This window comes from Pistacia vera, unplaced genomic scaffold (genome assembly GCF_008641045.1).
Source record: "Pistacia vera cultivar Batoury unplaced genomic scaffold, PisVer_v2 Contig86, whole genome shotgun sequence".
Taxonomy (NCBI): Eukaryota; Viridiplantae; Streptophyta; class Magnoliopsida; order Sapindales; family Anacardiaceae; genus Pistacia; species Pistacia vera.
Genome location: NW_022196734.1, coordinates 147,874 through 171,997, shown reverse-complemented (window position 1 = coordinate 171,997; position 24,124 = coordinate 147,874). Strand labels below are relative to the sequence as shown.

The window sequence follows — 24,124 nt, the reverse complement described above, 5'->3', positions numbered from 1 at the left end:
AAAATCTTATCGATTATACTTTGATTGATAATGCTCCCCCTCTCAATTGGTTGTTTAATTCTATTCCGTGACTCGTCCCCAAATATTTAGCAAAGTGATTGCATACACAAACTTTACATGATGCAATTAAAATGAGCAATGTGATTATATATAACTATCACATAAGTGTATAAGGAGAAATAAAAATTAGAATAAAGTATATAAACCAGATCTAGATGAGTTTTCCTTAAACGTTCTAATAATTAGGACTTCGCACTCTCAGTTGTCAATTCCGTATTAGTACATCCATGCGTGCTGCATTTCTGGAGTGAAGAAGAACAAGAAAATGCAAACCTATCTATTTAGCTCGTAACAATTTTACCAATCGGGTTACTCTTTGCACAATCAATTATAGTACCTAAAGAAATCTGATTTGAAACTTATAATATGGAAGACACACTAAAAACTAAAGAGGGGAGATACTAATATACTTGTATTTCATGCGGCCACCATTTAGATAATCAATGAATATACTGGACTTGTATTATTTTGGCTTAAGTGCATGACCGGTTAATTAGTGTTATTGGTTGATTAGATGGGGACCCTCTTTTATGAAGTGAAGTCTCATCTTGGGTCCTGTCTCATGTATAATCAAATTCCCACGGTGTTGAAGAAAAATTAATCAAGACAACAACACGCATGAAGTGTATATTTCTTTCGAACCTCTATGATTTCACTTGATTACAGAAACGATTGAGGACGACATGAGACTCCTAGTAAATCTATTGCAGTCACATATTTAGGCCATCTCTTGATAACTGTCTGACAAAGACTCTCACACACAATCAAACGTACTTGATATAGCTATCAAAATTAAAGCAGAAAGGTAGTAGAGTGTACGGGTACCTAAAAAATCTGGAATAAACGCATACAAGAAATGTCAATTAGCTTCATGATGATGCAGTCACTTCAAATAGCTTTGTTACAGTCCTGATACATTGACGAATGTAGGATCATCTCTTGCCTGTTAAGAAGTATAATTTATTCGTGAAATTAATTAACATCCCTCTTGCGCTTGAAAAAAGCATGCAAATTTGAGATCATATAGATTAAATAAAAGAAAAACTCATATACCTAAGACGATATAATAAATACAGTGGTACTGAGTTTGGAGAGTGAGAAGTAACATTTCATCGTTTACTTTTGTGGAGACACAGTTAACAACATCAAGTCCTTCTTTAAGCAGAACCTCAAGCACCCTTGATAGGGGCAAACCTGCCTCCTTGAAGCTGCGTTGCTGATCACAACCTCGAGTCCACCTGATAAACATGGATGGACCATGACACTACAGCAAGGCAATCTATCTTTTGTGCTTCCACTCCCGCCGGGGCTTGAAACACTCAAATCCGACTTCTTTAGCTTATCTCTCTGGCGCTCAGCTCTGTGATCCTTTTCTTCAGACATTTAATATTTTACAGCCCCGTTTATGTGATCCGACATCGAACGCTTTCCCTGAAACCCCAATCAACATAACCCTACGTCAGAAAAACAGAAATCTTTATTCCTTATAAAAGGGAAAGAGAAAGAAAATATTTTACCTTGATATGCTCAAGAGGGAGAAGAATCTAAGCGATGCGTGAAGGACAGACATTCTCGCCTTCTTTGCTTCTCCATGTCCCTATGCATCATTTGCACTACTATCATTATATAGGCAAACGATATCCAACTTCATTACTTAAGTGAAAACCAAAGCAAAGCATGTTTGACATATAAGTTACTTTATAGGTCAATGAAATCCACTCAATTTAATTACATAATTAGGTTGCAACATGAAATCCAGTCTTAACAAACATATATATGCTGCGGGAAAAGTACTCTGCTCATGCTTGCTTGATAAATTTTTGACATAATATTTTGATTTGGATTTTACCCTTAAAGTAGACTCGCAGCAATATTTCTTTTAATAAAAGGTAATATAACGCCCTGGAATCGATCCGTTCATGGAGAGCTCAGAATCCATCAACCCTTCTCACCGTCTACACGAAGTCCATGGAAATAAATTAGCTGCGAAGAATTGAAGCTTCATATGCAACAAATTTTAAGGGGTATATAATAACTGATCGTTGATCAACCAAGTTCAGGGATTTGAGATCAAACATTCCATAAATCATGGCTATTTCAAACTCAGAAACATACCTAGCTAGTTGACACAATCACATCATTAAGTTTCTGTTGCAGCTCAGATAGATCAATACCTGTCAGATCTCCAACCTGCGAGAAAAATTTAACAAAAGAAATAAACATATCCTTGTTGGGATTATATGGATAGATGACAATATAAAAACAAGTGTAAAACTCTACACCTACAAATTAATGGAAGAATTGTTGGAAATTCCATACCTCTGACTGAATATTATGAAAGAACCCATCATCTGTTTGGGTGGAGACACAGCGAGTAACATCAAGTCCTTCTTCAAGCACAACTTCAAGAACTCTTGAAAGAATCAAGCCTTCCTCTCTAAGGACACTATTTATNAATAAATTTCAGAATTAGTTGCATCGGATCAGCTAACTTTTTCATCTTTGACTTTTTCAATGCTTATCCATAGGCAAAATAACCATTTCACCCCTAATGCCTTTCTATGGATAATTGATTCATATCGTTCCAAATGAATTGACTATTTTACCCTTAGTTAGATTTTATGCTTTTTAACATAAAATAAACATTAATATAAAATTAACATCTAAAAGACTATTTTGAGTTAAGAACATACCTTTGACATCTTGGGTATTACACATATCATCCCTTCAAATTAGTAGGGTTAGAGTATTTGAAAATTGACGTTCCGAAAAACCACTTTAAGTTGAGTTGAGTTTAGTTAGATTAAATCGAATAGGATGAGATTCTGAGAATGTATTTGGGATAATATCTTAAAATTATATCAGAGTTTGATAAAATGCTGAATAGTTGTTTAGTATATTTTTTGAAAATATTTATGTTATTTTCAACCCTTACATTTGTTAATCTAGTTAATACCCCCCAAAATAAAACTTTAAAAATTAACAAAACATCCCCACCCACCCAAGCCACTGTTAGACGGTAGCCAATAGTCATCAGAATGGCACATGACTGACTGGATCTGGTTGGTTGTGCGTTAATTTGACATTTTCCCGCGCAGATCTACCATGGATATGGTTAGAAAAAGCCAGAGCTACGACCATTATTTGGCCGTTGTCAACGGCTAAATAGATCTGGCTAGAATTTGGCCGTCAATGGTCAGAGCTCTGATCTTAGATTTGGGTGTTTTTAGCCAAATTCATGGTAGATTTGGCTGGAAATGGCCAGATCAGCGCATGACCTACCAGATCTGGCTGGTCGTGCATCGTTTCGATGTCGGCGACGACCAATGGTGGTTTTTGGCAAGGGGTGGTGGTCTTGGGTGGATTAATTTTCAAATTGAAAGGAGTGAAAGATAATTGTTTATAGTTGAATAGGGTTGGAAAAATGTTTTGAGTTGAATAGAATATGATAGAATATGGAATATTCGCACCCCCCCCCCCCCCCCCNAATGCAGTGTAGATAAAATTCAGACTGGCTTCGGTAGCTGTTCCATCCAGAGTTTATTATAATTTATATTTGATAAACTAAACAATAAGAACAAACCACTTGGAGCATTGAGCTATGAAGCTACGATCTTGATGCATATAAGTCTCCCAAAGCCAAACAGCTACTGGCTTTATTTCCTGGTGTCTTAATTTGCTTGTTGATAGAAAAAACTTATTTGAGAACTTCAAGAAATTCAACTTTATTATTTTCTTCCCTACCTTGCTCGCATCCATAATACGTTGAACGGTAAATTTCTTTTTTTTTTTTTTTAATATTTTCATGTCCCAATAAACGATTATTTATCCAAATCCAAATTAATTAAGCAAGAGCTGTTTTTTTTTTTTTACTGGGTTGTAGCCTGTACAAAGAGCTGATCCTCCAGCATATACATGACTTATAGAGGCGTTTGGTTGGCGGTAATGTGAGATAACGGGGGTTTTATCATCTTATATTACTTGATTACCACGTTTGGTTGTCAAGTAATATAAGATTCCGGTAATCTTCAAATACCAACCAATAGTAGTTACTATTGATAATATTGGAGGTAATCTGATTACCTATATTTTCTTAGGTATATTCTAAAATTACCAGGGTTATCTTTTTTTGTTACAATTTTATACCTTATTAATAAAAGTTTTGGACAATAATGCCCTCATTTTAAAATAAATTTATATTAATATCCCATTTCAATTTTACTCTTGTTTAATTAAAATTTTGGACAATAATGTATTTATATTTAAAACAATTTACAGACCACCACTGCCACCCAGCCACCACCGTCGATATCGGGCCAACCACCACAAACCGTCGACAGCGGGCCAACCACCACAAACCGTCATCGAAAAGTTGCTGGAGTCCTTAAAAAAGAACGAGATTCAGTGGGAGGCTCAAGGAGGCTTCGATATGGCCGTTTCCTGCCATATCAAGCCAAATCTGGCTGGAAATGGCCAGATCTATTTTGGCCATTTCTGGCCAGATCGATGGAACTGGCTGTTAACAGCCAGATCCCTGGCCATTAATGGCCATATCTGGGCAAGATCTGGCCGTTAATGATCACGGACATGGCCGTCAATGGCCATATCTATTCTGGCCGGAATAGATCTGGTCGATAATGGCTACGGATCAGGCCATTAACGGTCAGATCTGGCCTGATATGGCCGTTTTCGGCCATCAATATGGCCAGAAACGGCCATATCGGAGCCTCTTGGTCACGGCGAGCTACTAAAGGGGACTTTTGGAGACTTTCGGCGATGGTTTGCCGTGGCGACAGCGGCTGCAGGAGGTGGGGGTGATTTCATAATAAATTAAAGTTTTCTGTAAGCGGGGGTGTTTTAACTACATCTGAAATATTGGGGGCTAAAAGAAGTTATTCAAAAATTAATAATATTATATTAATATTTGAAAAGGGACAATTTAGTAATTTAAATAACATACCACCAATTTATTTCCCATAACCAAACATATTAATATAACATACCCACCAACTAATCAAACACATTTTCCTAAAGATTCTCAGTAATCTTCCAAGGTAATCTATCTTTCCAGTAATCCAACATTCCCAATAATCTAACATTCCTGAACCAAACGCCCCCATAGAGTTTATTCTTAACTCTTAATCAAGTTGATTAGTTTCAGTCTATACAGCTTTCTAAATTCATAACAATAAATTCTGTAATGCTGGAAATTTTCCTATAAAAATAACAAATTAACAACGTGCTGTTTACATGAAAAGTAATTATTCACAATTAAAAAACAAAAAAGAGAGAGAGAAATAGCTTCTGGTCTAGAAATGTAAAAGTAGAAATCATGATGGTATCTCTAGATCTGAACAGGGGAAAGAGTTTTAGTGCTGCGAGCAAGTACTTAATTGGCCACTAATATGAACAGGAAGCCATGTTTGGGACTTGGCAGGAAAAAACTACAACCAGAATCTGCAGAATAATATGAAGGAAATTGTTTACTGAGAGAACTGATCCTCGGATGGAAGGGTTGTTATTCACCATCCTTTTGAATAAGACCCTTGTTATTGGGATGATTTTATTCACACCATGCAGTGATGTATCCATATTCAATTTAAAAGATAATCGCCCACAGTCCATATCAGCATCAGAAGAATGCAATTTGATTACGTCTTAGTTCCAACAATATGGCAAGCAATTAACATCAGACATGTTTTTCATTTCAAAAATAAGTTTTGCCTATCATTCTCAACAACAGTGAATGATGACACAGATTATGACTTAAACTAATGACTAATCATATAAATAAAACAAATGAAGCTTCTTTTCATACAGACGCAACACTGTGTGAACTGAGAATTACAGATTAACTGCAACATATTGGCATAGACGACATTCTTGCTTGTGCATACTTCTTCTATTATTTATTAGAATATTATTGCAAACTTTATTAAAGTGACAGATCAACTGCAACAGATAAACAAGCCAAGCACGTTGAAAATGGTAGTAGGAGAATAAAGTTATAAGAAATTAAATTATTGTACCAAGCTATTGAAATATTACGGCATTTCATTCAATATAGCTAAGGACTCAGAAGGAGAAGAACAAGAAAAATAGTATAAATACAACAGACGTTACTAGAAAACTAATAACTTATAGCTAGTTTCTGGCATAGCAAATTCTCTATTAACTTATGTTTATTATCCCCAAATAAAGCTGTCATTTTAGTAATAAAATAGTTTTAGAAGAGTACAATTAAACACCATGTACGAGACTTCATGTTCAGAGCTCATATTTCAATATCACATATTATATATGTTCGATCTTCAAACCTTCAACCACCCCTGCATATATACTGCCCAAAAAAGTAAAAAATAAAAAGAGCTTAAGCGCAGCCATTGTTGAAACCTCAACCTCAGAGGGTTTGGTTAGAAAGTAAAATCGCCAAAAATTCAGAAAATCCACCATTGCAAGCAGAAAAAAAGAGAATATTAAAAGAAAAGTCAAAAAATAAGGAATTTAAAATCTTGAGAAACAATTGCATTGATGCAGCCAATTGATGATTGCTCCATAATTTATATAAATTTGATGCCAAAATATATGCATGACAAAGCTAACTCATCAGAATAACAGTTTATTTCCATAAAACAGGTCATATATGATAGAAATAAAATATTAATATCTAGTTTAGAAGTGTAAAAGACAAGAGAAGTCTCTTCTACGTAATTGCAAGGCAAAATTTCCTATCAACAAACGCTGTGCGAAGTTCTGGAACTAATTTCAATCATGAAGAAAATTCTATCAATATCTCTTGAAAAACACTTAAACAGTTTCTTACCTTTTTCAGAGTAAACCGTTGTTTTTTACCTTAAAAACTTGTAAAACAAACTTGGTGAATTACAATCCACTAACTCTCAAAGGAAAAAAAAACACAAAGGACCATGAGCAATCATTAAGTTCTGTAACTATTATATTTTCCAAATATATTAAACAAATTTAATAAGACAATAAATTTCAGAATTAGTTGCATCGGATCAGCTAACTTTTTGTGTTGAAGACATGGTAGTAAGCTACATTAGAATTCTAGAATAACATAAATAAACTGCCATATAGAAAAAACTTATTGAGAACTTCAAGAAATTCAACTTTATGATTTTCTTCCCTACCTTGCTCGCAACCATAATACGGTGAACGGTAATTTTTTTTTTTAATATTTTTCATGTCCCAATAAACGATTATTTATCCAAATCCAAATTAATTAAGCAAAAGCTGTTTTTTTTTTTACTGGGTTGTAACCTGTACAAAGAGCTGACTCCAGATATACATGACTTTAATTGATCAGTTCATATTTGATCAAGCGGGATCTATTGTGATCTGACCAATTACGAATTAATACGTCGCGTTTGTGAGAGAAAGTTAATGAGAAGTGTTTGTCAATATAGTATTACCCTGTTGCCATACTAGATACTTCATTACAATTATAATTTCCATTCCATATCTTTTAAGTATTTTGCATTGATATTAATAGCAAATTTATATTGAAATTCTTACAAAAGAAAACATTTCACTTAACATATATAAATGACAACATGTAGGGATCTTATTAATTAAGACAATTAAATAAAATTCACAATTTTTATTTCAGTAAGAAGATCAGCAAGAGAAATAAACTACTTATTTGCAAATCAAGGAGTGCACGCATAACCATCATTGGGTGGTTTAATGGTCAACTAAGCTCTTGGGTGTATTACTCAAGAGATCCTGAGTTTGATTTATTGGGTTATTGCATTTACTCAGTTGTGCATACATCCGGACACCTACAGTTAAAAAAAAAAAAAAAAAAAAAAGGGTGTAACACACATATGAAATAAATTTTACTCATTTTCAAGGGAAGAATTAAATTGATATATACTTTTGGTGAGTTAAAATAATATATCGACTCAAATCAGAAACGATTTTATTTAATCTGACGGCAAGTTTGACTTAATCTTATAGGATTACGTATTAAGTAATTAAGAAAAATGGCAAGGACAATTTGGACTGGACTGCTTGTCTTTATCAGCAAGCAACACATGGGTTCTACTGTGTATATTGTTTAATTGTAGCATTCTTGACTATAACATAAACGAAAACCACAATCGTACCAATCAACCCGATCCTAACCCAACTTTAACAACATTTTTTTTAATTGCTTCCCCACTTTAGGAAAATAGTTTCCAGCTTCATATTCTTTCTGCAAAGGCAAAATCAATACAAAATATATGCAACTTTTTGGGGATTCCACTTGACAGAATAGCATTGGCTGAAGAAAGAAATTATAATTTCAACAAAGCAATAATTTAAGTCTTTTTTTAATTAAATAGTACAACATATATCACGGTTCACAAATAGAGGAAAAGACCATTAGAAAAAAGAATTTCCAATATGATAACTGAAATAATAAAATAATCCTTTCCACATTGAGATATTTAAAGATCATATATAATACACCCTAAATCTATTTTTAAAATTCTAACTCCTTCAACCGCCATCTTGTCCATATAATTAAGTTTATTAGATTTAGTTGTTTTTTGCACACCATCAAATCTTTTAGTTAGATGATGTGCTTGGTCGTGTGTGGTAATTCAGATATTCAATAATATGTATTGTTGAGTTGGGCCTGGATATTTTAGCGAACTAGAGAATAAAAAAATAAAAACGGAAGAGAGCATTACTGGTGTGTTTTCTGGAGACTGAAGAACAACGTATAGGAAAGGAATATTTGAATTTGTCGCCGAAGTGGTTGGTACTACAAGCAGGAATATCAACAGTATCAAAAGAAGATCTTTAGATATCCTATATTTTATTAGCAGAGCCGCTTAGAATATGACAAGAGGCTTTAATTAATGAAGTGTAGATAAAATTCAGACTGGCTTAGGTAGCTGCTCCATCCAGAGTTTATTATAATTTATAATTGATAAACTAAACAATAAGAACAAACCACTTGGAGCATTGAGCTATGAAGCTACGATCTATCTTGATGCATATAAATCTCCCAAAGCCAAACAGCTACTGGCTTTATTTCCTGGTGTCTTAATTTGCTTGTTGATAGAAAAAACTTATTGAGAACTTCAAGAAATTCAACTTTATGATTTTCTTCCCTACCTTGCTCGCAACCATACGGTGAACGGTAATTTTTTTTTTTATATTTTCATGTCCCAATAAACGATTATTTATCCAAATCCAAATTAATTAAGCAAAAGCTGTTTTTTTTTTTACTGGGTTGTAACCTGTACAAAGAGCTGACTCCAGTATACATGATTATAGAGTTTATTCTTAACTCTTAATCAAGTTGGTTAGTTTTCAGTCTATACAGCTTTCTAAATTCATACAATAAATTCTGTAATGCTGGAAATTTTCCTATAAAAATAACAAATTAACAACGTGGCTTTACATGAAAAGTAATTATTCACAATTAAAAAACAAAAAAGAGAGAGAGAAATAGCTTCTGGTCTAGAAATGTAAAAGTGAAATCATGATGGTGATCTCTAGATTCTGAACAGGGGAAAGAGTTTTAGTGCTGCAAGCAAGTACTTAAATGGCCACTAATATGAACAGGAAGCCATGTTTGGGACTTGGCAGGAAAAAACTACAGCCAGAATTGCAGAAAATATGAAGGAAATTGTTACTGAGAGAACTGATCCTCGGATGGAAGGGTTGTTATTGGGATGATTTTATTCAACCATGCAGTGATGTATCCATATCAATTTAAAAGATAATCGCCCACAGTCCATATCAGCATCAGAAGAATGCAATTTGTTTACGTCTTAGTTCCAACATATGGCAAGCAATTAACATCAGACATGTTTTTCATTTCAAAAATAAGTTTTGCCTATCATTCTCAACAACAGTGAATGATGACACAGATTATGACTAAACTAATGACTAATCATATAAATAAAACAAATGAAACTTCTTTTCATACAGACGCACACACTGGTGAATTGAGAATTACAGATTAACTGCAACATTTGGCATAGACGACATTCTTGCTTGTGCATACTTTATTATTATTAGAATATTATGCAAACTTTATTAAAGTGACAGATCAACTGCAACAGATAAACAAGCCAAGCAGTTGAAAATGGTAGTAGGAGAATAAAGTATAAGAATTAAAATTGTACCAAGCTATTGAAATATACGGCATTGCATTCAATACAGCTAAGGACTCAGAAGGAGAAGAATAAGAAAAATAGTATCAACTAAACAGACTTTACTAGAAAACTAACAACTTACAGCTAGTTTCTGGCATAGCAAATTCTCTGTTAACTTATGCTTATTATCCCCAAATAAAGCTGTCATTTTAGTAATAAAATAGTTTTAGAAGAGTACAATTAAACACCATGTACGAGACTTCAGTTCAGAGCTCATATTCAATATAACATATTGTATATGTTCGATCTTCAAACCTTCAACACCCTGCATATATGCTTCCCAAAAAGTAAAAAATAAAAAGAGCTTAGCGCAGCCATTGTTGAAAACTCAACTCCGAGGGTTTGGTTAGAAAGTAAATCGCCAAAAATTCAGAAGATCCACCATTGCAAGCAGAAAAAAGAGAAGATTAAACGAAAAGCCAAAAAATAAGGAATTTAAAATCTTGAGAACAATTGCATTGATGCAGCCAATTGATGATTGCCCATACTTATATAAATTTGATGCCAAAATATATGCATGACGCATGACAAAGCTCATCAGAATAACAGTTTATTTCCATAAAACAGGGCTACATAATAGAAATAAATATTAATCTCTAGTTTAGAAATGTGAAAAAACAAGAGAAGCTTTCTACGAAATGCAAGGCAAAATTTCCTATCAACAAACGCTGTGCGCAGTTCTGGAACTAATTTCAATCATGAAGAAAATTCTATCAATATCTCTTGAAGAACACTTTAAACTTACCTTTTTCAGAGTAAACCGTGTTTTGACCTAAAAACTTGTTAAAACAAACTTGGTGAATTACAATCACCAACTCTCAAAGGAAAAAAAAAACAAAAGACCATGAGCAATCATTAAGTCCTATAGCTATTATATTTCCAAATATATTAAACAAATTTAGTAAGACAATAAATTTCGGAAATAGTGGATCGGATCATTTAACTTTTGTGTTGAAGACATGGTAGTAAGCTACATTAGAATTCTAGAATAACATAAATAAACTGCCAAATGTATATGTATATATATATTCACCATATAAGATCTTCGTAGACTTAAAATACAACAATATGTAATTCATGCACGATGGAACTGGTGATTGCATGCATGCAAACATTTCAAATGTTGGTTTTGAAGCATAGCGAACATATAATTAGAGAGATTTTTGGTCTTTATGCTCTAGTTGAAGTCAGTTAACCTTCAAAAACACATTAAAAGTGTATATCCTATGAGCTGGCATAAGATCTGAATAGGTGTCTGCGTATCCACCAAATTTTCTATAAGATTATTTAGAATTCAGTCCGTAAATCGAATCATCAAAGGATTCGAAGACATACATACCCAGCGTGGACCACAGATCATTCAGCCAGTTGGTAGCACTACAATCTGCCATCCTCACAACCAACCTCCCAATCATATATATCAAATTATATTATACATATATATCAGAGAGAGAGGAGGACCATATCAAACTAGAATGCAATTACCTTATCATACTAAAGAAGTAAGAGTAGAAATAAGTGTACTATGCAATAGTTAAAGATATATACAGTAATATATTACTTATTAAATAACCTTCTCATAATTTAAACCAAAAACACCTTAACTATGTAATCAATCACATGCACAACATTAATGCAATAGTAAATTGAAATACATTATATATCATAAGAATTCTAAATGCGTAGATGTCCATACCTTTTTTAGAACTAAACATATTTTTTAGAAGAAGACTGATGAGGGTTTACCATTAATTCAAGTAAAAAGGAATTCAATCACTTCACAATCATGGATGAAATCATTCCGCAATCATTCCATGAACAATATGTTTCTACTATTAAAATTCCTTCAGGACTCAATGAGGAACAGAAAGTGAAACCAGAAGCTGCTCTAAAGAAGAAAAAAAAAAAAAAAAAAAAAAAAAAAAAAAAAAAAAAAAAAAAAAACACTACAGAAATGGAATCTTCTGTATATGCGACATCCAATGCATGCACCGAGGAATAGTAAATTACCCTTTGAGGTGAATCACCAAAGCCACGTACCATCAAAGTTATAAATGCGTTCGTGCATCCACACATGCTAAATTAGGCTTTTTACTTGACTAACAGGAAGGAAAACAACACATGGAAACCAAAGTAAAGCAGAAACCCCTTTTGCAATGCAATGATATGCACAATTTTGCTCAGAAAAAACAAATAAAACAGATAGGCACAAAAGCTCAAAGAGAAAATCTGTACATGAAGGTGGGATATATTTACTGAAGATGGTCAAAAGATTTTTGATAATTTCGCATTCCACCAAAGTTTCTATAACGAAAACCTGAAAAGCGAGGAGCCTCAAACATTCTCGCTGAATAATTAAAAAACAACTCAGGTTCAACGTTAGTTGCAGCCTAGGGGTGGAAATTTCGAAATAATCACAGTTATCCAGCACTCACTTGTTAGTTTCTGTTGCAGATCACCTAGGTTGAAGCATGATGGATCATTCACCTGTAAAATAAATAGAGACATTAAAGATGAAGCTTGGATAACAACGGCAAAACAATGCAATAAACCCTAACTACACAAATCTCCATGAAAAAAATTAATGCCAACCGCACCTCAGTCGGATCGTGTGAAGTAGCCTATCGCTTACTTTGGTAGAGATACAATTAACAACACGAAGTCCTTCATCAAGCAGTATTTCAATTACTCTTGATAGGGGCAAACCTTGCTCCCAGTACCCGCAACCATAAACGACCTCCACTCCGACAAGACTTTGCCTGACGATGATATGCTTTGACATACGCTTTGATCGGAGCTTCCACTTTCTGAGCCATGACTACTCGAATTTGACGATTTCTTTAGTTCATCTCTCCTGACACCCAGTTCTTTGATTCTCACCTCAAGAGGCTTTATAGTTCACGGCCTCGTTCATCTGATCGACATCGAACGCTTTCCTGAAAAACCCCCATCAACTTTTCTCTAGAGTCACATACATTCTATAATTTTTCCAACCCAACCCGCACTCCACAGTACACACAGAGAGGGAAAAAAATACAGATTAATTCTTCACAAATTTGAGGAAAATCAATTAAAGAAAGTAATGAGAAAGTTTTATATATTGAAAAAAATCATAGGAACAATCAAAATTTACAAAATTACTAGCAAGAAAAGTGGGAAAAGAAGAAGAATATGTAGGGTTATTCACTTGATATATTCAAGAGGGAGTAAAGATCGAAGCGAAGCATGAAGGGTGGCATTTCTTGCCTTCTTTGGCGCTCAATATCCTATGCATATCTTCTCTTATTATCACTATTAGTGTCATCGGCAGTGTCCATAGCACATGATTTTCGACGGCGTCGGCTTCTTCCTGAATTGTGGTTATATTACTAGCATCCTGAGAATCGCGCCCACAAATCAGATCTTCAGGGAATTGTACTGTTGGTGGGGGTTGGAGGAAGCGTTGAAGAACAGCTCATCACCTGAGTTTAAAGGAAACATAGTGCAAAAATAATAAAAGGGTTTCTGAAGGTTTGTCTCTTAGGGTTAGATATGGTTAAGGACCCGTTGTTAGGGTATGCGATCTTTGTAGGGCCAAGAGAGATGTAAAGATTCCCCGAAAATTTCTTCAAATAAACAGATGAGAATCCACCCACCGGCCTTTTAAAGCTGGCTCTATGTTGTGGACACGTTCTATATACAAAAGTGACCCACTCATTTGCATTCACATTTGGTGAACCTTAATTCATAACTTGTACAATCAATATTTTAAATTTCTATCTACTTTACTTATAAATATAGAAAAATTGATGGCTATATGTAAATTGGGATCTCAATTCAATTTTTTACTTCAATTGAGCGATCAATATTGATATTGACCAATAAAAACATAATAAAAGAAAACACAGATTATACTTTCTAGCTTTAATTTTATGTTTTGTTAAACTGCGAAATTGATCATAATATGCAAAGGTATTTTCTAAGGTGAAAAATATGATTTTCTTTATAATTGGAGTTACAAAGTTTTGACTTAACCCATGCGTTACAAATTTGAGAAACTTTAGTTGAAAATTAAGTGTGAATTTAAGGAAAAAAAAAAAGAATGAAATGAAATTGTATATGGAAATCGAGAAAATCTGACACGTGATTTTATAAGTGAGAACGGTGGGGTTGGATAGGTTGACTAGATGGACAACAATAATTAACATCAGTATAACACGACATATGGGCCAGCTTTCAATATTATTTTTATCTCTGATATCGAATCGAATTCCACGTGTTGTATTTTGCAGTGATAATAATTAATAAAAGGTATCTATCGGTTATGTAGGTTTAAGAAACCAAGTGGGACTTTAGAAAGAAAAATAGGGCAAGGCAGCCACATAAGGTTAAACCTTTCAGGGACGCCGTGGAAAAGAATTTAATCTACAGTCTAACCTCTCTATAATGATTCTCTATATAATGATACTCTATGAAACCAAGTGGGCCTTTAGAAAGAAAAATATGACAAAGCAACCAAATTTCAAAGATATCGTGGAAAAGAATTTAATATATAGTAGAACATCTTTATAATGATACTCTATATAAGAATAACCTCCATATAATCATAAAAAAATTTAGTCCTAACTTAGGTTAGTTATAAATAAGAATAAATTTTATATTATAATAAATTATAATTTTTCTAGGTCTTGTCCAAAGGAATTTGTCTGTACATAGTAATAATTATATGTATATTATAAAAAATATATGTTATATTACATCAAAGGTTTAAGATGAAATAAAATATTTATTTAAAGTTGTTTGAGACAATGATTTATGTTTTAAAGTTGTTACGCCATCTTTTATTTTACAGGTATGTAATAAGTCACCAGCATTGACGTCTTCTTGTTGAAGCCAAAATATTTCTAGTTTCTCAAGTATGTTTAAAGCTTTTTAGCATGAAACTTTTGGTATTTTTGTACTATCATCCTCAGGATTATCTCCTTACTCTTCTTGTTTAATTCCAATAATAGATTCTTCCTCGGTTAAAGTATACACGACTTGTTGCCCATTTGGATGATTGATGAATACATTAATATCTATTTGATTATAGTGTAGTTGTCGAATCTGATCACTCAATTTTGCAATGACTCTTTGATATCCATTTTCGTTACTATCCTAATGCTACTAAAACAATAAATTGAAATCATAATACTACTAAAACATGAATTATAAAATAAGAAATTAAAACAATAATTTTTTAATCAAAACAATAATTTTTGTAACTACACCTCCATTAAATTATAACCTCCTCATAGTAATAAATTTAGTTGGTCCCAACATTATGACTATAGAAAGGTTCTACTGTATTCTTTAATCAAGACAAACTTGTTTCCTTTTAGTTTTCACTTAATTGTTATAACTATTTTGAAGTACAAGTACAAGTACAATTCATGACATTTACTTATTGTTGATGCAAAAATCCGTATTGGGCTCTCGATTAGCCCAATAGCAAAAGGCTTCGCCAAGGTCCAATTCTAGTTAGCCCAATAACAAAAGGCTCCATGCCAAGACCCAACTCTGGTGGGCCCAATAGCAAATGGCTTCATGCCATGACCCAACTCCGGTTGAGCTCATGCCAAAAGCCCAACTCTGATAGCCTGAAAGCTTATGGCTCAGTGCCACAGCCCAACTCCTATTGGGCCCATATCAAAACTCATCTTGTGAGAGGACCATCTAGCAAGATGGTCCATTCTGTAAGAATGACTACTTTATGGGCATACCCATTCTACGAGCTGGTCCACACCACGAGTCAACATACTCCATGAGTTGGGCTACTCTACGAGTTGAATCACTTTAAGATCAATGTCACCCTACGAATTGGGCTAACCTATATTTTAGGCTCCACGAGTTGGGCTTTTGATAATCCGAGGATTATGCTAGTTTATTTAAGCTTTTAGGCCGAATTTTAGATACTTCTTAGTCTATTTTTGCCTAAATTGCTACTTAATTCCTTACATTCGTGTTTCAGGTTAAAATGAAAATTTTGAGCGAATAAAGACAGATTTGGAGTTTTTGGACTTAGAAGCAAGCAGAGGACAATTCTGAAATTTTAGAATTCTTCAGGAAGCTTCGCCGTGACGAAGAACAACCTTCGCCGCGGCAAAATGGGCTAGTGACGTACCAGATTCAGCTCCTTTGTCGTTGCGGCGAGATTCCTTCTTCGCCGCGGCGAAGTCTGCGTACTCCACTTTTTGTAAAACGCACAGTTTTGTTTTTAGGCGAAGTGTAAGATTTTGGGCGAGCTATAAAAGAAATATTTAGTTTTTTTGTTTGGGCGTTCGTGGAGAGAAAAAGAGCAGTTTTTACATTTTCTTAGGTTGATTTTTGAGTGATTTTTGGATTAACAAAGTGTGAAGATTCGAGGTGAAATCAGTAGACGGCGTCGGCTTCTTCCTGAATTGTTGGTTATATTACTAGCATCCTGAGAATCGCGCCCCAAATCAGATCTTCAGGGATATTGTACTGTTGGTGGGGTTGGGGGAAGCGTTGAAGAACAGCTCATCACCTGAGTTTAAAGGAAACATAGTGCAAAAATAATAAGGGTTTCTGAAGGTTTGTCTCTTAGGGTTAGATATGGTTAAGGCACACGTTTGTTAGGGTATGCGATCTGTATGGGCCAAGAGAGATGTAAAGATTCCCCGAAAATTTCTTCAAATAAAAGATGATAAAAAACTCACCCACCGGCCATTTTAAAGCTGGCTTCTATGTTGTGGACACTGTTCCTATATACAAAAGTGACCCACTCATTTGCATTCACATTTGGTGGAACCTTAAATTCATAACTTGTACAATCAATTATTTTAAATTTCTATCTACTTATCATTATTATAAATATTAGAAAAAATGATGGCTAATGTAAATTGGGATCTCAATTTCAATTTTTACTTCAATGAGCGATCAATATTGATAATATATATCAATATCAATGAATAAATTTTCGATAATAAGTACTAAATCCGACCAATAAATAAAGAAAACACAGATTATACTTTCTTAGCTTTAATTTTATATTTTGTTAAACTGCGAAATTGATCATAAATGTAAAGGTATTTTCTAAGGGGTGAAAATGATTTTTCTTTATAATTGGAGGTACAAAGTTTGACTTAAACCATTCGTTCAAATTGAGAAAACTTTAGTTGAAAATTTATGTGAATTTAAGGAAAAAAAAAAAAAAAAGAAGAATGAAATGAAATGTTAAGGAAATCTGAAAAATCTGTAATGTTAGTTAACATGATGACATGAATAATAAGTGAGAACGGTGGGGTTGGATAAGGTGACTAAGATGGACAACAATAATTAAATCAGATAACACGACATATGGGCAGCTTTCAATATATATTTTTATTCTTTGATATCGAAATCGAATTTCAACTGTCTATATTTGCAATGATAATAATTAATACAAGGTATCCATCAGTACGTAGTATAACTTTTTGTGTTGAAGACATGGTAGTAAGCTACATTAGAATTCTAGAATAACATAAATAAACTGCCATAATGTATATGTATATATATATTCACCATATAATGATCTTCGTAGACTTAAAAATACAACAATATGTAATTCATGCACGATGGAACTGGTGATTGCATGCATGCAAACATTTCAAATGTTTGGTCTTTTGAAGCATAGCGAACATATTAATTAGAGAGATTTTTGGTCTTTATGCTCTAGTTGAAGTCAGTTAACCTTCAAAAACACATTAAAAGTGTATATCCCTATGAGCTGGCATAAGATCTGAATAGGTTTCCCCGTATCCACCAATAATTATTCTATAAGATTTTTTAGAATTCAGTCCATAAATCGAATCATCAAAGGATTCGAAGACAATACATACCCAGCGTGGACCACAGATCATTCAGCCAGTTGGTAGCACTACAAATCTGCCATCCTCCACAACCAACCTCCCAATCATATATATCAAATATATATTATACATATATATCAGAGAGAGAGGAGGACCATATCAAACTAGAATGCAATTGACTTATCATACTACGAAGTAAGAGAAGAAATTAATGTAGTATGCAATAGTTAAAGATAATACAGTAATATATTTACTTATTAAATAACCTTTCTCATAATTTAAACCAAAAACACCTTAACTATGTAATCATATCACATGCACAACATTAATGCAATAGTAAATTGAAATACATATATATATATATATCAATTTGAGAATTCTCAAATATGTAGATGTCCATACCTTTTTTTGGAACTATATAAATTTTATTAGAAGAAGACCGATGAGGGATTTACCATTAATTCAAGTAAAAAGGAAATTCAATCACTTTCACAATCATGGATGAATATCATTCCGCAATCAATTTCCATGAACAATATGCTTTTACTATTAAAATATCCTTCAAGGACTCAATGATGAACAGAAAGTGAAACCAGAAGCTGCTCTACTTTATTCAATGTGGTGATATCAAAGATGATATTGTTCCCACCACTACCACTACCATTAAAAGATAAAAGGAAAAAAAAAAACGCTACAGAATATGGAATTTTCTGTATATGCGACATCCAAATGCATGCAATGAGGAATAGTAAATTTACCCTTTTGAGGTGAATCACCAAACCCACCGTACCATCAAAGTTATAAATGCGTTCGCGCATCCACACCATGCTAAATTAGGCTTTTTACTTGACTGAACAGGAAGGAACACAACACATGGAAACCAAAGTAAAGCAGAAACCCCTTTTGCACATGCAATGATATGCACAATTTTGCTCAAGAAAAACAAATAAAAAGATATGCACAAAATGCTCAAAGAGAAAATCTGTACATGAAGGTGTGGGATATATTTACTGAAGATGGTCAAAAGGTTTTTGATAATTTCGCATTCCACCAAAGTTTCTTATAACGAAAACCTGAAAAGCGAGGAGCCTCAAACATTCTCACTGAATAATTACAAACAACTCAGGTTCAACGTTAGATTGTTGCAGCCTAAGGGTGGAAATTTTGAAATAATCACAGCTATCATGCTACTTCACTTGTTAGTTTCTGTTGCAGCTCGCCTAGGTTGAAGCATGATGGATCATTCACCTGTAAAATAAATAGAGACATTAAAGATGAAGCTTGGATAACAACGGCAAAACATATGCATAAACCCTAACTATACACAAATCTCCATGAAAATAAATTAATGCCAATTAACCGCACCTCAGTCTGGATCGTGTGAAGTAGCCTATCGCTTACTTTGGTAGAGATACAATTAACAACACGAAGTCCTTCATCAAGCAGTATTTCAATTACTCTTGATAGGGGCAAACCTTGCTCCCAGTACCCGCAACCATAAACGACCTCCACTCCGACAAGACTTTGCCTGACGATGATATTGCTTTGACATACGCTTTGATCGGAGCTTCCACTTTCTGAGCCATGACTACTCGAATTTGACGATTTCTTTAGTTCATCTCTCCTGACACCCAGTTCTTTGATTCTCACCTCAAGATGCTTTATATAGTTCACGGCCTCGTTCATCTGATCCGACATCGAACGCTTTCCCTGAAAAACCCCCATCAACTTTTCTCTAGAGTCACATACATTCTATAATTTTTCCCAACCCAACCCGCACTCCACAGTACACACAGAAAGGGAAAAAAATACAGATTAATTCTTCACAAATTTGAGGAAAATCAATTAAAGAAAGTAATGAGAAAGTTTATATATTATTTGAAAAAATCATAGGAACAATCAAAATTTACAAAATTACTAGCAAGAAAAGTGGGAAAAGAAGAAGAATATGTAGGGTTATTCACCTTGATATATTCAAGAGGGAGTAAAGATCGAAGCGAAGCATGAAGGGTGGCCATTTCTTGCCTTCTTTGGCGCTCAATATCTCTATGCATCATCTTCTTCTTATTATTATCACTATTAGTGTCATCGGCAGTGTCCATAACACATGATTTTCGACGGCGTCGGCTTCTTCCTGAATTGTTGGTTATATTACTAGCATCCTGAGAATCGCGGCCACAAATCAGATCTTCAGGGATATTGTACTGTTGGTGGGGGTTGGAGGAAGCGTTGAAGAACAGCTCATCACCTGAGTTTAAAGGAAACATAGTGCAAAAATAATAAAAGGGTTTCTGAAGGTTTGTCTCTTAGGGTTAGATATGGTTAAGGACACGTTTGTTAGGGTATGCGATCTTTGTATGGGCCAAGAGAGATGTAAAGATTCCCCGAAAATTTCTTCAAATAAATATGATGATAAAGAAGTGACCTCACCCACCGGCCATGTTAAAGCTGGCTTCTATGTTGTGGACACTGTTCCTATATACAAAAGTGACCCACTCATTTGCATTCACATTTGGTGGAACCTTAAATTCATAACTTGTACAATCAATTATTTTAAATTTCTATCTACTTTACTCAATTTTACTTATAAATATTTAGAAAAATTGATGGCTATATGTAAATTGGGATCTCAATTTCAATTTTTTACTTCAATTGAGCGATCAATATGGAGATTAACGACCAATAAAAACAATAAATAAAAGAAAACACGATTATACCTTTCTTAGCTTTAATTTTATTTTTTGTTAAACTGCGAAATTGATCAATAATATGCAAAGGTATTTTCAAGGGTGAAAAATATGATTTTCTTTATAATTGGAGTTACAAAGTTTTGACTTAACCATGCGTTACAAATTTGAGAAAACTTTAGTTGAAAATTTAAGTGTGAATTTAAGAGAAAAAAGAAGAATGAAATGAAATTTGTATATGGAAATCGGAAAATCATGACACGAATTTAATAAGTGAGAACGGGGGGTGGATATTGGTTGACTATGAGGGACAACAATAATTAACATCAGTATAACACGACATATGGGCCAGCTTTCAATATTATTTTTTATTCTTTGATATCGAAATCGAATTTCCAACGTGCTATATTTTGCAATGATAATAATTAATAAAAGGTATCCATCAGTTACTGTAGTTACTAAGAAACCAAGTGGGACTTTAGAAAGAAAAATAGGGCAAAGCAGCCACATAAGGTTAAACCTTTCAGGGACGCCGTGGAAAAGAATTTAATCTACAGTCTAACCTCTCTATAATGATTCTCTATATAATGATACTCTATGAAACCAAGTGGGCCTTTAGAAAGAAAAATATGACAAAGCAACCAAATTTCAAAGATATCGTGGAAAAGAATTTAATATATAGTAAAACTTGTCTACAATGATATTCTATATAGGAGTAATCTCCGTGTAATTATAAAAAAATTTGGTCTCAACTTGGATTAGCTATAAATAATAATAAATTTCACATTATAATTAGTTATAATTTTTATAAGTCTTGTCCAAAGGAACTTGTCTCTACATAGTAATAATTTTATGTATATTATAAAAAATATATGTTATGTTACATCAAATATTTAAGATGAAATAAAATATTTATCTAAAGTTGTTTGAGACAATGATTTATGTTTTAGAGTTGTTAGCATATCTTTTATCTTATGGGTATATAATAAGTCACCAGCATAGACACCTTTTTGTTGAAGCCAAAACATTTCTAGTTTCTCAAGCATATTTAGAGCTTTTTAGCATAAAACTTTTGGTATTTCTGTACTATCATCCTCAGGATTATCTCCTTACTCTTCTTGTTTAATTCCAGTAATGAATTCTTCTTCAGTTAAAATATATACGACTTGTTTCTCATTTGGATGATTGATGAAGACATTAATATTTATTTGATTATAGTGAAGTTGTCGAATCTGATCACTCAATTTTGCAATGACTCTTTGATATCCATTTTCGTTACTATTCTAATGCTACTAAAACAATAAATTGAAATCATAATACTACTAAAACATGAATTATAAAATAATAAATCAAAACAATAATTCTTGTAACTACACCTCTATTAAATTATAACCTCCTCATAGTAATAAATTTAGTTGGTCCCAACATTATGTCTATAGAGAGGTTATACTGTATTCTTTAATCAAGACAAACTTGTTTTCTTTTATTTTTCACTTAATTGTTATAACTATTTTGAAGTACACGTACAATTAATGACATTTACTTATTGTTGATGCAAAAATCCGTATTGGGCTCTCAATTAGCCCAATAGCAAAAGGCTTCGCCAAGGTCCAACTCTAGTTGGCCCAATAACAAAAGGCTCCATGCCAAGGCCCAACTCTAGTGGGCCCAATAGCAAATGGCTTCATGCCATGACCCAACTCCGATTGAGCTCATGCTAAAAGCCCAACTTTGATAGCCTGAAAGCTTAAGGCTCGGTGCCATAGCCCAACTCCGATTGTGCCCATATAAAAACTCATCTTGTGAGAGGACCATCTAGCAAGATGGTCCATTCTGTATGAATGAATACTCTATGGGCAGACCCATTCTACAAGTTGGTCCACACCATGAGTCAACCTACTCCACGAGTTAGGCTACTTTATGAGTTGGATCACTTTAAGATCAATGTCACCCTACGAATTGGGCCAACCTACATTTTGGGTCACTCCATGAGTTGGGCCTTTCTACAGGATAAGTTACCTTAGGCTCTAGCCCATCAGTCTACACTCATCGCATAATAGGACTTTAAGTCTCATACATATCCTAGTTCATCCAAGAATCATAGTCTTACATGAATTAGTACTCTTATTGCATGTCGAGTCGACCAAGTGTTACATGACTCCATGCCCAGTCGACCAAGTGTCACTCGACTCCACTCCTAAGGTAGAGCCTCACAATTGTACAATAGGGGGCAAGCTGAAGTTGGCAGATACCATCCCTCATCCTAGCCAACTACACATCGATGATGTCAAGTCAATCAAGAACAACTTGACTGTACATCATGTCAAAGCAACCTAGCCTTGCACCAAGGCAAAACGATTCGGCACTACATCAAAGTTTAGCTCTACATTATGAGTTGACACAAGTTGACTCGACATAACATGTCAAGTTGACTACTCCAATTCAAGTCTACTTGACTCTGATCTCATCACTCATGCTCGTTAGACACAGCGTCGAGCAGGCATCCTCTCTTCATTGAGTATGAAAGAGATCACTCGCAACCCTCTCAAGGGCATTACTTCACTCACTCGACACCTACATTTGACTCGAATTACTCTCTAAGCCAAGAGCCTCTTAACTTAGAGAATGTGGGACAAATTGTTGATGCAAAAACCCTATATTAAGCTTTTGACTAGCCCAATAGTAAAAGACTTCGCGCCAAGGCCCAACTCTGGTTGGCCCAATAGTAGATGGCTTCATGCCACAACCCAACTTTGGTTGGGCTCATGCCAAAAGCTCAACTCTGGTTAGCCTGAAAGGTTAAGGCTTAATGCCATAGCCAACTCTGGTTGGCTCGAAAGCTTAAAGCTCAATGCCACAGCCCAACTCCGGTCAGGCCCATATCAAAACTCATTATGTGAGAGGACTATCTAGCAAGATGGCCCATTCTGTAAGAATGACTATTTTATAGGTCGGCCCATTTTACGAGTTAGTTCACATCACGAGTCAGACTACTTTACGAGTTGGATCACTCAACGATCAAGGTCACCCTACGAATTGGGCCAACCTACATTTCGGGTCACTCATCGAGTTGGGCCTTTCTGCAGATAAGTTACCACAGGCTCTAGCCCATCAGTCTACACTCATCCCACAATAGGTATTTAAGTCCTATACATATCCTAGTTCATCCAAGACACCTAGTTCATCCAAGACTCCTAGTCTTACATGAACTAGTACTCCTACTCCTACTCCTACATGGATTAGCACTACGAGTTTCTTGTTTACTAAAGCTCCTATTGTGAGAACACCTAGTTCTACAAGGACTCAAGCTTTTGTGGCTCATTATATAAATAGAGGTCAGCTCTCTCATTATGGATGAAATCACAACCGT

At 34.2% G+C, this 24,124-nt stretch overlaps 1 protein-coding gene and 2 pseudogenes across 3 annotated transcripts; all 3 read right to left on the bottom strand.

Moving 5' to 3' along the window:
- Nucleotides 1-961: 961 nt before the first annotated feature.
- LOC116118795 lies at nt 962-1,665 on the bottom strand (annotated as a pseudogene).
- Nucleotides 1,666-12,721: 11,056 nt separating this feature from the next.
- On the bottom strand, nt 12,722-13,613 carry LOC116118794 (annotated as a pseudogene).
- Nucleotides 13,614-18,980: 5,367 nt separating this feature from the next.
- On the bottom strand, nt 18,981-20,419 carry LOC116118819 (transcription factor bHLH36). Of its 3 annotated transcripts, none has more exons than XM_031404780.1 (3): nt 20,032-20,419; nt 19,433-19,819; nt 18,981-19,315 (listed from the first exon to the last, which is right to left on the bottom strand). In XM_031404780.1, exons 1-3 carry the CDS (start codon nt 20,332-20,334, stop codon nt 19,250-19,252), a joined length of 756 nt encoding a protein of 251 aa, XP_031260640.1. In that variant the 5' UTR covers nt 20,335-20,419; the 3' UTR covers nt 18,981-19,249. The 3 variants fall into 3 exon arrangements, with proteins under 3 accessions (XP_031260640.1, XP_031260641.1, XP_031260642.1); XM_031404781.1 differs by having other exon boundaries at nt 19,433-19,795; XM_031404782.1 differs by having other exon boundaries at nt 18,985-19,315; nt 19,433-19,777.
- Between the last annotated feature and the right edge of the window lie 3,705 nt (nt 20,420-24,124).